The sequence below is a fragment of the Musca autumnalis genome, unplaced genomic scaffold (assembly GCF_047663935.1).
Source record: "Musca autumnalis isolate F117 unplaced genomic scaffold, ASM4766393v1 scaffold_3, whole genome shotgun sequence".
Lineage (NCBI taxonomy): Eukaryota > Metazoa > Arthropoda > Insecta > Diptera > Muscidae > Musca > Musca autumnalis.
Genome location: NW_027411866.1, coordinates 155,734,324 through 155,750,062, shown reverse-complemented (window position 1 = coordinate 155,750,062; position 15,739 = coordinate 155,734,324). Strand labels below are relative to the sequence as shown.

General features: G+C 37.0%; 1 protein-coding gene across 15 annotated transcripts in view; it reads right to left on the bottom strand.

Annotated features, from left to right (window-relative positions):
* Positions 1-1,313: 1,313 nt before the first annotated feature.
* The window catches only part of LOC141397988 (ubiquitin-conjugating enzyme E2 Q2), a 33,122-nt gene continuing 18,696 nt past the window's right edge, over positions 1,314-15,739 (bottom strand). For 7 of the 15 annotated variants that reach the window (XM_073975052.1, XM_073975056.1, XM_073975057.1 and 4 more), the window contains 7 exons: positions 9,366-9,482; positions 8,861-9,121; positions 8,710-8,784; positions 3,091-3,382; positions 2,874-3,022; positions 2,686-2,764; positions 1,314-2,613 (listed from right to left, as the gene is read on the bottom strand). In XM_073975052.1, coding sequence (XP_073831153.1) covers positions 2,582-2,613; positions 2,686-2,764; positions 2,874-3,022; positions 3,091-3,382; positions 8,710-8,784; positions 8,861-9,121; positions 9,366-9,482 — 1,005 coding nt within the window. In that variant the 3' untranslated portion in view covers positions 1,314-2,581. The remainder of the gene's footprint in view (positions 2,614-2,685; positions 2,765-2,873; positions 3,023-3,090; positions 3,383-8,709; positions 8,785-8,860; positions 9,122-9,365; positions 9,483-15,739) is intronic. The other 8 variants (XM_073975060.1, XM_073975064.1, XM_073975065.1 and 5 more) reach the window with 3 other exon arrangements.

Below are 15,739 nucleotides of genomic sequence, written 5' to 3'. Positions count from 1 at the left end.
CTCTCCTGTATTCCATCCTGACGGCATTGAGATCGTAACGTATGCGGATAATTGTACGATCTTGGCGTTAGGTACCTTTGCTGATGTCATTTGTGAATGGCCGAACTACAATTTGACTGATCTTACAACCTTTGTCCACGCGAGGAATATGCAAAAATTCGACACTAAATCTACGCCCATTTTGTTCACCACATGGACTGCAGAGCTGAGCGCTGAGTTGAATGTAATGGTCGATGGTAGCAGAACCCACTACCCCAAGATTCTATGGGTCACATACGAAAGCAAGTTCACGTCGTCGGCCATGCCACATCCAATTGCGATGAGCTGAGATGTAGGAAGAGATGAAGAAACCTTGTTGACCACATATAACGCTATAAGCCGGTATGTGGTAAGCTATGCGGCGCTGGTGGGGTCTGCCTCCCCATGTCTTCAGTCGTCCATCTACATGAGGAGACAAAGATTCTTACACTACAGCTTTGTTCCTTTATTTTTTTTATGGTAAAAGTGGTAAAAGAGAAAAGTGTTAAAATTTCTCAAAATTGCTCTCTCATGACGGATCGGAAAAATGGTAGATCTGGTAGCAATGTCAAAAAGAAACATAAAAAATCAATTTTCGTCTTTTATTTCACAGTTTTTAATTTAGTTTTGTCAGAATTCGACTTTTTCTTCTGTTCTTCGTCCGATTTTATCTTCATTGTGAAATAATCGTCAAACAAAAGTCGAAAAATCAGTTCTACCATTTTTTACCTGCAGAAATTTTGCTGGTAGCCTGTGGTAGAAGAGAAAGACATATGTGCTCGCTCTCCTCTCTCACTCTCTTAAAAATTGTTGCCAGTTTTACCACTTTTTGGGGTTAAGGAACGCTTTGCAGGTTAAAAATGGTAACAAATGGTAAAAATGGTAACCGCAGGTAAGTAAAGGAACACAGCTTACAACAACACAATTGCATGCTTTCGTTGACTGCTGTTCCAATGGCCGCGCATTTTAAAGCTAGCCTAATCAAACATGAATCACGTGCGTATTAATGGACCCAATCGGGTATGTTCTGAGGCACACTTCTCACTTCACGCCTCAAGCATTTTCTTCACCCCATTTACTCGTATTTTTGCGAATTTCTTGGGGCTAAGATTCAATAGGGTATTTAAAAAGAAGGGTACACTCTAATCCGTCCATATAATAATTGAAAAATAAGCGTAAAGGCTGTCAAAAAATTCCCCTCACTTTACACGAGACGTGAAGTAGAGTGGAGTGGATGCTTAAACCTTGCTGAACCGATCATGAAAATATCCTGCAGTAAAAAGAAATGATCGCCGTTTTTTTTTGTAATTTAAAATTATTTTATTTATTTACTGTAATGTTGTTGTTGCATATTTATAATATTAACTTAGTTTAATGTATTTTGTTGCAATTTACTTGTTTATTTATAAGTTTTTGTTGTTTTTGTTTTTTCTTCTGTATGTATGTGTAAAACTTAAAGGTTACAGATGTTGTTTTATTTTAATTCTGTTCCATATTGTTATTTTTTCAAATTCAATCCTTTTTCCTGGTTGAAAAACACAAATAAAAATATAAATATTTTTGTTGTTTTTTTTATGTACTTCAAGTGTTTTGTTTATATATCCATTAGTAGCTATAATTTAAGTAATTTTATTATTTAATATGTATATTTATATATTTTTCCATTTTTTGTTTAAAACCAAAAACGTAAAAAACATTGATGGAAAAAACACTACACAGTTATGTGATGGATGGAAGGAGGCGGTAGTGCAGGGAAGGAGGATAAGGAATATTGAAGTGATTGTTTTAAGAATGCAACTTCAGCAATAGTTTTGTTGGGGTGGAGGAGGGGAACAATATGATGGATGGATTAAACAAAATACAAAAAAAAACGTACAAATTAAAAATTAATTATAAAATTAAAAGAAAAAAAACTTATATAAGACGAATAATATTACACACTACAAACTAATTTTGCAATATAATAGAGAAAGGATAAGAGATACATAGTATGTTTCTTGTTGTTGTTATTTATATACGCATTTGTATAGCAAAGTCCAAAAGGGTAAATTGGAATATTCCTTTATGGTTCTGGGGCGCTTCACAGCTTTGCTTTGTAAATCCATATATAGGAAGCATATTCTTCTTGTTTACTTGTATATGACCAATTATAGCATATGGCTTGGCTGGATAGCGGGTTAAATTGATAGTGATGGTTGTTGTTGTTGAGTGAGATGTAACAAGATAACATCCATGACATATAAATATATAAGAGTAGTAGTAGTAGACTATTACAATGAAAATATTTATAATTACACATAAGAAGCGCGAATACACATCAGGAGACAATTTTAATTTTATAATCATTAAAATAATTGTAGTGGTGGTTATTCTGGTGTCTGTCTATTTGTTGGGCTTGGTCGGAGCCAATATACACAACATAAAGGAATAAAGACTATTTTTCAAGCAGCTTCAAGGAGGATAGTTATGAATGATCATAGTTATATTAGGGGAGTGTTGATGATGGTGGGGGTTCTATGGAAACGTAAATATGTTTGTCTGGGCTATACACCATAATTAAGTCTTAGCCATCCTCTTTGGGGGGTGTGAACCAACCTGTTAAAACACACACAAAATACAACAATTGGAAACTGTTTCAAGTGCAAATAAAACACATTTTAATCTCACCATTCTTCTCGTGTATTTGAACCAATGATTTGAAGCTCTGTTGCGCCCTCGCCAAACTGTATTGACCCTGCGATAAGGCCTGAGTAGGTAATTTAGTTATTCAAAAAGAAAAATGCGCATTGCAAAGTAAACCACACCACAAAAGCATTTTAAAAACCCAAAAGTTTACTAAATACTCGTATACTTACCTTGGTTGCTCCAAATTGAATTCTGGCCTTGCCCTTAACTAAAGTGGCAGCAATTTGCATTATAACTGCTTCCACTGTATAGGCCGAACTCCAGCCTTGTTTTGTTAGTAACTCCATGCAAATCGCACCACCCAATAAGACATAACCACCTGCGAAATGTTATGAACGGAATGGATAAGTTCTAAAGTGTTTTGTAATTTAAAAATTATAACCATACCTGATATAATGGGATGTACAACACGCACAAATGGCGGTTCAAATGGATACGTTTCTTTGAATATAATATTTAAAAGAATACTATCTTTGCCTTCTTTTTCTTTGAGCATTATCAAATCGTTGTGTAATGGACTGTCTGGATCAACGGATTTAAGGCGTATATTCCATTCGTATATGGAGTCATTTACTAATTCTATGGAGTACATATTGCTCTTAAACGAATCTGAACGATAGATATCACGTAATTCTTTCATTAAGCGATCTGTTGCTTGAACGGAACCGGAAACTGAACCCTGTAAATAAAGAGAAGAAAATATTGAATAATAATTGAAATCAGAGGAACGGATATTATTCTATTCAATAGGGTAAAATCAATAGACCTCCTTAATGAGAGTACAACAAGATGTTGTCGATGCAGTAACGCCTTGGGTGCTAACCATGAGCATACATGCCATGATGCAGTTGCGCAGGCAGTGAGGGCAAAGGTGCATACATCCCATCATCCATCTCTGCAGCTGGCGTTCTTCCAAAACAAATACGGATGGTTTTAGCCCAGCTAAGATCCGGATGTCGCAGCCGCCTTAATACATATTGGGCCTGAATTGATGGCACGATACCCAACGCATGGACCGCACGACACGCTGCATTTGTTTAACTGTCGAACTAACCCTACCGACAACTAGGAGGAATAAGGATTCCTTACGGATGCATCCAGTTCAGTTTGCAGAATTGTTAAACCAGATAATTGAATAAAATATACGAACATATGCATTTGCATTGCTACAAAAACAACCAGGTTAATGTACACTGATGTGAGAACTGCCCAACCCTTCTGATGTTCAGATAGAAGAAAGGATGTTCAGGAACACCATTACAGCTGCAGCCGCTCGCTATATACCTGATGATGAAATAACCTAGACCTAATTTTCCCCCATAGGCGGATGGATTAGCAAATGGGCGTGATAAGCTTCGTCGAGCCAATCCTAGTGACCCCAGAGTTAGGGAGCTGACACTGAAGATTAATAGGTTAGTCGGTACACACAAGCGAAACAAGTGTATAGATCATCTGAAGAGTTGCAATATTGGAGCCGGAATTAGTGAATTGTGGACAACGGTTAAGTTACTCTCTAAAGGTAGAATTAGTCATGACATAACCATAAGGCCCATGGCCTTGCATAAGGCCATATTAATCAGCTGATTGAACCAAACCTATGGAAATCAATGTATTCGATTAGTAGTGACATAACATAATGCCATAACCATAAGAACCAAATGGTTCACCACATTGACTGCGGGGATGAGCACAGAGTTTAATATTGGGGTCGATGGTAGCAGAATTTCGACCAAAAACTACTCCAAGATCGTAGGGGTTACATTCGACAGCATGTTCACATCGTCCGCGCATGCTACAGCTATCCGCGACAAGCTGAGGTGTTGTAACAATGTCGAGTCCCTAGCCGACAGCTCTTGGGTTGCAGACAAAGAAACCATGATGACCACATTTAATACAATAAGTCGGTCTGTGGTAAGGTATGCGGCGCCAGTTTGGTCCGCGAGTTTATGTGATACGCAATGCAATAATATTTAAATTTGTCAGAATGCCGCCCTGAGAACAGCAACAGGGTGCCTCCTAATGTCTTCAGTGGACCATCTCAGCTTTCGTTGCAGTACTTGCTTGGGTGTTACCGTGAGAACCATCCCAATCACCATCTGGTGGATAGGCCCGACACACGCAGACGCATCAAGAAGGATCTTCACGTTCTTGAGGGGGAGGTCCAACGATACAGGAAAGAACTCGTAGATCAACAAGCATATCAAGCAGGTTTGAACAGCATTCACACGGACGCAGTTGCTAAGGCCATCAGCAACTATAGTGTGAATAAAGTCCTCGGTGTACAACCCCCATCTATCGCAGCTGATGAGCGTCAGCTGCAGCGCCAAACCAGAGTAGTTTTGCTCAAATACACTCGGGATATTGCAGTCTCCTAAATTCTTATAGGGAAAGACCGCACCGTGCAAAACATTTGCCCAGCATGCGGCATGGGACCGCACAACATACAGCACCTTTTCAACTACCCTGCTAAACCTAGTGTATCATCTAACTCCAGTGTATCTGTGGTTACATCCCATCGAAGCAGCCACATTTCTGGAACTGGAGATAGACCCAGAGCCAGATTGAACGGAAGAACGAACATACAATAATAATCACTGTTACAACAACACCACCAACTAAAGTAGAAGCTATAATTTCCAAGGCGGAACCACCTAAATCTCCCCGACTAGCTAGTCATGCTGATGAACCTCGTCCCAGCAGTGATGCAATTTCTGGCCCAAATTCTATCTAAGTCGTCCAATTGATTGCAAGAGTCCTTCCACTTTCAAAACTTGAGAAACCTGCTAATTTAGGAGTTTTATCCTCCTATATCCTTACTGTCATATATAGGCAAGGTTTTGGAAGAGCTGCTGCTACCAACACTCGCCGAACATCTACTGTAAATAGACTATTGGGGTGGATTCTGGAAAACTCACAACACCATAACAGCATTAAACGAAATCACGACACAATGTCGCGAGTTCATATTAACTGTGGCCAAAAAGTTTTAGTCATAATGACCAACCGAAACATTCCAACTGAGAATTTTGGGTGTAGGTCCACGTTTTAATATAGCCCCCATAGAACGGTACCTCCCGATTATCAGTATTTTGAAGATGTTAGCCTCATTATTACACCGAATTTGCTGAAGTTTGGTATTTAGTCTTTGTTGGGGGCATTAAACTTTCACCTTGAAATTTGTCTGCATAGGTCCACGCCTTCATATAGCCCCCATAGGATTTTCAGTATTTTGGAAATCCTATTTTGGAGGTTATAGCCTGATTATCGCACCGAAATGGCTGAAAATTGCTGTTCAGTCTTCATATTTTTGTGAGCTTATTGAATACATCAAACTCTTGTCTTTATATATGAGAATTTTCCTTTAAAAACGTTTTTGACCGATTAATGGTCAAAGACGGTCGATTTTTTGTAAAAAAAATCGAATTTTGATTTTCGCTATTCACCATTTTTTAAAAAGATTGATATTTTTAAAAGTCTCTCGTTTTAAAGCAGGATTATTACGTACTTAATAAGCCCACAAAAATACGATGATCGGCTCATTCGTTCTAGCGCTATAACCAACACCTTAAAGCGCTTTGGTAAAATAGGGGATAACCCCTGAGTGAGGTGTTTCTTTTTTTTTTTTTTTTTTTTTAAATCGAACGTTCCCACGCCTCACTTTCCCACCCCTGCCGACCGAGGGGGCGTCCTCCCCTTTCGTGGGGATCGCGTACACACCATGATCCGCATCATGGTGGCGTATACGAAGGAAATTCGAAAACCAGCTACAGAATCTACTTCATCAGCTGAAAAAGAGAAATACCATGTTCGTCTACAAACCTCTGCGGCTGGAACCTTTATACGTTTGAAGAACTCACTTTTCACAACTCAAACAACTAATAATATCGATATACACTTTTATACAATTTTTCCCACTCCACTACTTTTAAAATTTGGATCACAAAATCGATATACTAAGTACCACAGACTGGGTACCTGTAAACACCATATGATCACTATTTACTTCCAAACAAAATTAAATCCATGCTTATTACATCCAAAGCAACTTTAAAAATTTATTTTAGAACGATACATTACTTTAAATATTAAAGCATAATAAAATTCGTTTGATAACACTGTGAAACATTTTCGAGGTAATTGTGTGCAAACAATTTCTAATGTGGATTTTATGAAAGTACAGACGCAGTCGACAAAAACCATATTTGGAGTTTGTGTTGTTAGATCGAGTTTAGATTTTATGGCCTCGTCTAAACATGGCTAAATATTAACTTTTTACAGCAAATCGAGGCAATATCTGTGGAACCAATTCGAATCTTGTTTAAACTTCTGAAGCAAACTTGTAGATAAGACCCTGGCAAAAACATTTAGAGATATAATCAACTCGGAAAACTGCATTTATTGCCTCAAAATGTTATCGCTGAAAACTCCATTATTTTGTACATTTCGCACCATATCTCCAAAACTGTTACATTATTCGTTAACTTTTCTTCGCAAAAATGATCCGCTGGTATGTTTTTCACAAGTCTTCAGAACATTCCATTCTTGTAAAATGCGTATATCAAGCTGTTTCTAGCATATTTTTCAAATACAATTTGACAAATATACCAACATTGCATTGAAATCCCAAATATGAAAATAAACAGGCAGTGTGAACATTGTTTGAAATACATGCGATGTTCCAGAACCTGCAAGAAGCTACTATTTTTTACTACGATAACATTATTTCCTTTATGTTATCGGAAAAAATAGTAAAAATTAGTAGATTCTTGCAGTACTGGAACAGACCAATATATTGTACAAGGTATTATATGAAATACCGACTAAACAACATGAAAGAAGTATTTTGGAGTTTTAGAATGTTCTGAAGAAATGCTGAGCACATTATTTGGAACATTTTTGCGAAAGGTTACTTGGTTCGACTCCCAATAGTTTAGCTGCTACTGACCAGAATTCCAGAAATAATGAAGACATTCATATATTTTATCGGTTTTCTCCCGCTAGATGCAGTTTTTCCTAGTTTATCTGTTTGACACTTAAGTTCTACTTCTTTATGGCTATAATATTGCTGAAGATCACAAAGCAAAGTTCTTTTTAGTTTATGAGATAAAGCCTCGAACAATGGAAGAAAGGGTCGTTTTAGCCCGGTTTAGAGGCTTTAAAATCCAAACCCGATCTAAAAATGCAAAACCCAACTAGGGTTTTTGTAGTCTTAATATGTACTTTCAGAAAATGCCCAATATAAGTTGTTTGCATTTTCAGTGTTGCACAGTGTAATAAAAGGAAGGCACATATGGAATTTCGAAGTCGAAATACCGCAAAATTAAATTGGGCGCCCAAGTCCCGCTAGGGGGAGCTTTGTCACCATTCACGCGTAAAAGTGGAATCCTATGAAGATAATTGCACCATTATGCCATCTGGAGTTAATGAAGTAAGTGCACTCATGGCCAGCTATGCAAAGAACGAAGACAATTCCCTTTAAGCTCTATCACAACATAAGGGGACCATGTATACAAGGCCATCATTCGCTCCATTTTGAGCTATGCCGTCCCAGTTTTGTCATCCAAGGCGTAATACCAACAGGTTGTCAATTGCATTAATGAGTACTCTCTGATTCTTATTAGTTCAATGACATAGGACCTATTTTATATAGTCCAGTCCGAATGGCGTTTCTTAAGACACCAATAGTAGAGAAGAATCGAACTACGGCATTTAGTGTTTAAGGAGGGGTCACAATCTGTGTAAATAACACAAATCTTGAAATTTGTTATTATATGACACGTGAGTTCTGTTGAAAAACTATCCACAATTTCTGTTCCAAATCCTTAGAAATTTGAATATGCATACAACTTACATTAAAATTATTAATATATGTATGTGGTCAGTTCCAGTACTGCAATAATCTACTAATTTTAACTATTTTTTCGATAACATAAAGGAAAAAATGTTATCGTAGTAAAAACTAGTAGCTTCTTGCAGGTTCTGGAACAGAGCAATGATAATACTTACTTTTAGATAGTCTTGTCGTTGACTTTGACGCAGTCTTTCTAATGTCGCTAAGTGTTCAACTTCCATTTCGTCCTTCTGTAAATTACAAATCAAATTATTTAAAATGTTAAGAAAAAACAAATTAAGTTTATCATTTAAAAATGCCAATTACTTTATTCGTACTGCGACCATCGTCCATTTCGAGGGGTAAATCTTCATCCGCCTCGCTTTCTTGTTCACTATCGCCAATAGGATCTTCGATATCATCTTGGTCTGATTCGATATCCTCAATTTGATTCTGAGCTGCAGGCTGTTGATTCAATGATGATGAACTGTTAGGTGGTGGCAATTGAAACGGTATTGTGAGGTTGTCTATATCGGGCGGCAGTGGAACATTGTGTAGGCGGCACAATTCTCGTAATAATATGCCAACCTACAAACAATGAAGAGGAAGATAGATAGCAAGAAGATAAAGTTAAATATATAAATTAGCACAGTGTCATCACAACAATTAGGTCATCGTCATAATAATAATAATAAAAACCCTAATAAAATGCTGTATCAATCAGATAAATAAACAGAGCAACAAAAATAAAACAACAACCACAAATAGAAGAGCACACACACACACCAAAAGAAAGGCCATTTCTGTTGCAAAGTTAGCACAGCAAACTGACCTGGTTTATAACATGGTTATCACGTCCATTTGTATTGCTTAGTATTTGAACAGCATTTGTTACGCTTGTCTCCTCACTTTCGGCAAACCAAACTGGGGGTGATGATGGATAAGTTTCCTGAAAGAAAACAAAAAAACCACACAAAAGGAAGTTTAGTTAATATATTTGTATCAAAATAATTATAGGTTTATAAAATGGTAAAATCTAATCAGTTAATTATTGAGCCTAAATTGATTTATTTCAAAGCATATAACAAAGCATTTTTTTAATTTGTATTGTGTGTTTTATAAAAATACCTTGCATGACACGTTGAACTTTCCCGTATTATAAATGAAAGGTTCATTAAACTGTCATTAAGTTAATGATAATACGAAACAAATCAATTGTGTTTGCACAAGAGGTCTGTATGTTGGAAGTGAATATTTGTGTTTACAAAAATCGACACATGTTGCTTAATATTGGAATTGTTTACTCAGATGAGAAATTTCATTAAATATTTTCCAAATAGAACATTTTTGGGATATAATATTTTATCAATGTTCTTGAACCCCTAGTATTTTTTTTTAAAGTCCATATTTATATTAGGCAATTTTCCTTGCGGCAATTGTCAGTTTGAAGGAGAGAGAGGTGAGGCATATGGTAACCCTTTGCCTCTCAACACCCTCTCTCACCTACAAACTGACAATTGCCGCAAGGAAAATTGCCTAATGTAAATATGGACAAACTTCATATCACTTAATGCAAAATATAAACCCAATAAGTTGGCTGTGCAACAAAGTTATGGTCTTTTGTTTCATCAACTTTAAGCGTTTTTGTTGTAAATTTTTGTGGCTAATTTAACACTGAACAAAAGAAAAGCGTCATATGGGATTTATCCCTTTTTTTCATAACTTTGCCTTGAAATATAAGACATGTTTGTCCGTAGAGCAAACATAAAGTGAGTGACGCCGCTGCCTGTAATGTTCCCATTTATAAGATATGAATCACTGCGAAGGGGTTAATGTATTGACGTTTTTCATCATCTCAACAAAAGAGTGAGAGAAAAGAGCAAGGAGAAAAGGGTTTGCAGCGTAGGAGCAAAGTTTTAAATTTCAATGAAGCAAAAAAAAAAAAAACTTGTATTGCCCCACATTGAAGACCACATTTCATCCGAAGGGTTAACATGATCAAAAACAAAAAAAGTAAAAACTTTAGTTTAACTGTGACCCCCCCCCCCCCCCCCAAAAAAAAAAAAAAAAAAACAAAACCAAATACGCGAAGGGTAATGACTGTTGCTGTGGAGCTATACAGGAACAAATTCACAAGACATATAGGGAGGGTAACCAAATGTTGAGGAATGAAGAAAGCAACAGCAAACAAATGTCCGGGCAATGGTTATGGTGACACAACACAGCGCCGCTAGGCAATCAAGTGAAATTTTAATTTAACCTTTAATTAGAGCATTGAACCATCAGTCGCAGCAGCAGCGAAACAATGCACACTCATATGTACATTAATATACATCATATAACGTATTATATACTTATTACTCCATTTTTTATTGTGTGCATCAAGTACATCTACCCTTCCTGTGAAGCATGTAAAACCAAAAACCCTTTCATCAACTGGCGGCAAATTTCGTAAATTGCATTTACTCGTTTTTGCTTTGCATTGTGCTACCTACTTCTAAACGTATTCGAAAAACCACAATGAATAAATAAATCATACATGGGAAATATTCAAATTCATTAGAATACGGAAGTAAACACTCAGTAAAGCGTCAATTGGAACAAAATACAACTTAAGCAAATGTAATGATGGAAATTCCAGTAAAGATGTTGCCAGTTGCGAGCCACAATTGTATTTCCAAAACCTTAGGGGCCGTAATGGGCTGGTTTTCCACATAAAATAAACTGTTAAGGGTAATGGGATAAGTTGTAGGGCAAGTACAAGTCATAACCAATGTTGCGATCTCAGCATTCTATTACAAACAGCAGACTTTGTGATAGGTTATCTTTGACAATAAGGTCAAGAAAGAAGAAACACGACTGAATAATAAATAGTTTCCTACCAGTCGTATTGTTTAAGACAGGAGGGTAGGCTACATCATTTAAAAAAACACATAACCGATGATTGGACCCAAAGATTGGTTAATTGGGCGTACTGTAATAAGGTTTATGGTCAATGAAAAAATGTTGAATAAGTCCCTAGAAAATAAATTCTATTCCTACCAGATTTTATCGCTACGCCTGGGGCTACTATTCCCACAGAGACCTTCGAAACAAACGAGATTGGAGGCAAGAATACAGTATCGTGTGATATCTTCAAAATCCTGCTAAGTTGAAAAATGGCACAGTTAACACAAAACTTCATATATTAATAGCTGATGACATCGGAATAATATTTAAAATTCCGAAAGGAAACTGTTAAAATGGGTCTGGACTGTATCTACAAAAAGTAGGTATTAATGGTGCCAACCAATGAAAGTTGGAAAAATGAATGAAGGTACTCCAGCCTAAAAGGCGGTTTTTGCAGAGGTTCTACTTTAAATTGAAGCGGGTGTAGAGATGGATAGTTGGTAAATACCCGGTAAATTGGGTAAATACCGGGTAAATACCCATTTGTGGGTATTAATTTGGGTATTTACTATATTGAATCGCCAATACAACATCTTACACCCTATTTCTGGGTTTAGGTTGTGAAATCGTTCAAAAAGAGATAGTGGGTAAATACTTGGGTAAATACCCGAGTATTTACCCAAATGTTGGGTAAAAACTATTTAACTGCCGACCCACTTGACGTAGGCTGACGAAATTTGGCTCAAATTACTTATATCACGAGAATATCTGGTATTGAAAATGGGGTCTCTGGGTCCATGTTTTGATATAGCCCCCATATAACCGTACCTCCCAATTTAAGGTATTTTTACCTATTAGCCACATTTTACAATCATGTTGGCTGTAATTTGGCACAGTGAGTTCTCAATGTGTCTAAAATATCCTTGTAAAAATTGTTCAACACAGGTACACGTTTGGGGGTAGTCCCCATATAAACGTACTTCCAATTTTAAGTGTTTGGCTTAAGTCTCATTTTGGACCTATGACCCAAAGACCCCATTTTCAATACCAGAAATTCTGTTGATATAAAAAATATTCGAGCCAAATTTTGCAGGCTACCGAAATTGGTTATGCAGTTAAATAGTTTTAACCCAACATTTGGGTAAATACTCGAAATCAGGGGTTGAGTGGGGGCTACCTCCAAACGTGGAAGTTATGTTGATACATTTTTGCAAGGATATTTTAGACACGCTATAAACTCCCTGTGCCAAATTACAGCCGACATGATTGTAAAATGTGGCTAATAGGTAAAAATGCCTTAAATCGTGAGGTACGGTTATATGGGGGCTATATCAAAACATGGTCGCATTTTCAATACTAGATATTCTCTTGATTTGAGTCAAATTTCGTCAGCCTACGTCAAGTGGTTCGGCAGTTAAAGAGTTTTTACCCAACATTTGGGTTGTAAATACTCGGGTATTTACCCAAGTATTTACCCACTTGTTTAAAGTATTGTAAAACTGTCCATTTTGAAACGATTTCACAACCTAAACCCAGAAATAGGGTGTAAGATGTTGTATTGGCGATTCAATATAGTAAATACCCTAATAAATAACCACAAATGGGTATTTACACACCGTGTGGTTATTTACCGGGTAAATACCCGGTAAATACCATCTCTAAGCGGGAGAGAGGCAAAGTTTACATTCAGAATAAGGCTGTATATGTTTGGCTCTCAGTTGTTTCTTCAAGGACATTTGAGCGGACCTCTATATCGTATGCAGAAATGTATAAATCCCACCAATAAAGTTTAAATCCCACCGATTAATAGCTGTACTCCCGATTATAGGCCTAACATTAGTCCGCTTTTGGAAGGTCATAACCGACTTAGGGGACATTAATGTTCATCATGAGTGGTGACATTCGGTCCTAGGTAATGACCTGGGCAGATTGATAGCTCTATGTTTTGTACGGTCAATGAGGACGTCTCTACCAAAATTTGCGGAGAGTGACACAGTTCGCCAGACATAACCATCGTGTCACCTGGTCTGACAAATGACGTCACCTGACAACCCGTGAGAGGGATCAGACCATCCCCAAATAATTGTGTCTGCAGCTCAAAAATAACTAGAGAAATATCGAATCTCTGAATGCCGCACTTTCATAAATCATGAGAAAGCTAATTGGTCTAGTTTCAGAGACTTCACTACTCACAGCTTCAGAGATATGTTTGATTAACAGAAAGGACGTTCCCAGACATCATCACTGCTGCAGCCGCTTGCCATATACCTACTGGTCGAGTAACCGAAGTGAGACCAAACTTTCCAGCAGTGGCGACGGGAATAGCAAATGAGAGTCATGAGCTTCGTCGTACCAAACCCAGTGACCCCAGAGTCAGGGAGCTGACACTGGAAACTAACAGGCTGGTCGGTGTGCATATATGGAACAAGTGGTAAAATCATCTGAAGAGTTGCAACATTGGAGCCGGAGTAAGTGAATTGTGGGCAACGGTTAAGTCTCTCACGAACCCTGAAGAGTGAAGGAAGATAGGCGATGTTGCGTTGAGTTATTTCAATCGCCAGTTGTCGAGCACACCGGAGTGATAGGGCGAAGAGAAGAGTAATACGTCGCATTAGATCTCTTCCTTCCGAGGGCGAACCACCACAATTTACAATGAATGATGTTGCGAATGTCCTCAGGAACACTAAATCATCCAAATCGTTGGGCCTTGAGGGAATCTCCATGGTAAGGCTTTAACAGCTGGATGTGCCGCGAGTCGAGTATCTCACTAAAGTTCTCAACCTGTCGCTAGCCTATCCACATCGTTCCCAAAGTCTGAGAAAGTTGTGGTCCAGGAAGCCAGGCAAGGATGCCATCAAAGGCGAATTGTTCAGACCTATTTCGCTTTTGTCTCTCGTGGTAAAGACCCGTGAGCCTTTAGTCCTCCCCAGCGTTAGAAATAGCTATCCAGTAGCCCATCATCAGTATGGGTTCCGTAAACAGCACACCACCACAACAGCGTTGCACGCCATCTCCACACATAGGCTTCCGCATCGTCAGTTGCTTTGTGTTTTTTAAACTTCGTCAAAATATTTCAGTTGCACACTCATATGTGCCGTTTCCACGGTACGTCGTTCGTTCTCTATTCGTTGTTCGACCCATAACTACGAATAAATTACTTATTTCCCCACACAAAATTCTATGAACGAACGACGATTTTTCTACGTTGTTCGAGTGGAAATACTCTCTGAACGACGAATAAAAAAGTCCCATCCCTAACAAATGAGAGAATTTATCGAAAAAATTAATTATGACATGTCAATATTCAAAATTGAAAAATTTGTTGAAAACACAAAATTTTTTAGAAAAAAGATGAATGAAAATTAATGAATTAAACATTTTATATATTAACGGAAGGAAGAAGGATGTGTTTCCTTCTTAATTCCACACACATTTCTTGTCCATTAGTTCAAAATCGCGTAAAAAATCAGAAACAAAAAGGAAACAAATAACTGAAAGTCTGTATACACAAACATTGTTTTGACATGTTTCTCTCTCTTTAATTTTGAAAATAGAAACATATATAAATAAATTGAAAATACAAAATTATTCAGAATTTATGGGAAAAATTAATGAAAAGTGTGTAGTTAAATATAGAATATACATTTAAAGGAAAGACTATTCCCAGTTGTTCAAGAAATAGCAATTGTCTACTTTGACATAGTTATGTAACTAGTTACTTATTGATCCTAGTTACTTTACACCCAAAAATGGCACCCAAAATAGCCTATAGCCTGCTTTTGTCACTGGAAATGGGATTCCCTGCCTATCATGTAAATTCATTAGGTACTGGTAATGCGGAGTGTAATATATTGACTATTTTATAGACTACCGATGGATAGTGTAATCAACAATGTTTTTCTCTTGTAATCTCTTTTCAAAATTATTATGTATTTCTCTTTTTGAAAATAAAATAGAAAAAATGTCAATTTGATTTTATTTTTTTTCTGAATTTATAAAAGACGTATTTTGATGCGTTGATGTGCAAAAATTTGTTGTTAAATGAAGATACAACAAACGTGAAGAACAGAAGAATATTTGGTAAGTATCGATATTTTTGGGACAATAGATTTTTTATTATCTCATTACATTTTGTACTTTTTATTTCAGGTACTTCTGAATTATCTGAAGGACACTTGGGATGAACATTCCCAGGACTAAATATACAGTTCTAGTTCATGGATTCATACACAAGTTTCAATAACAAGAATCAAAAGATTAACATTAAATTGTCCTTTGTGATATATGTACGTATATACACGTCATGTAATTAAATAA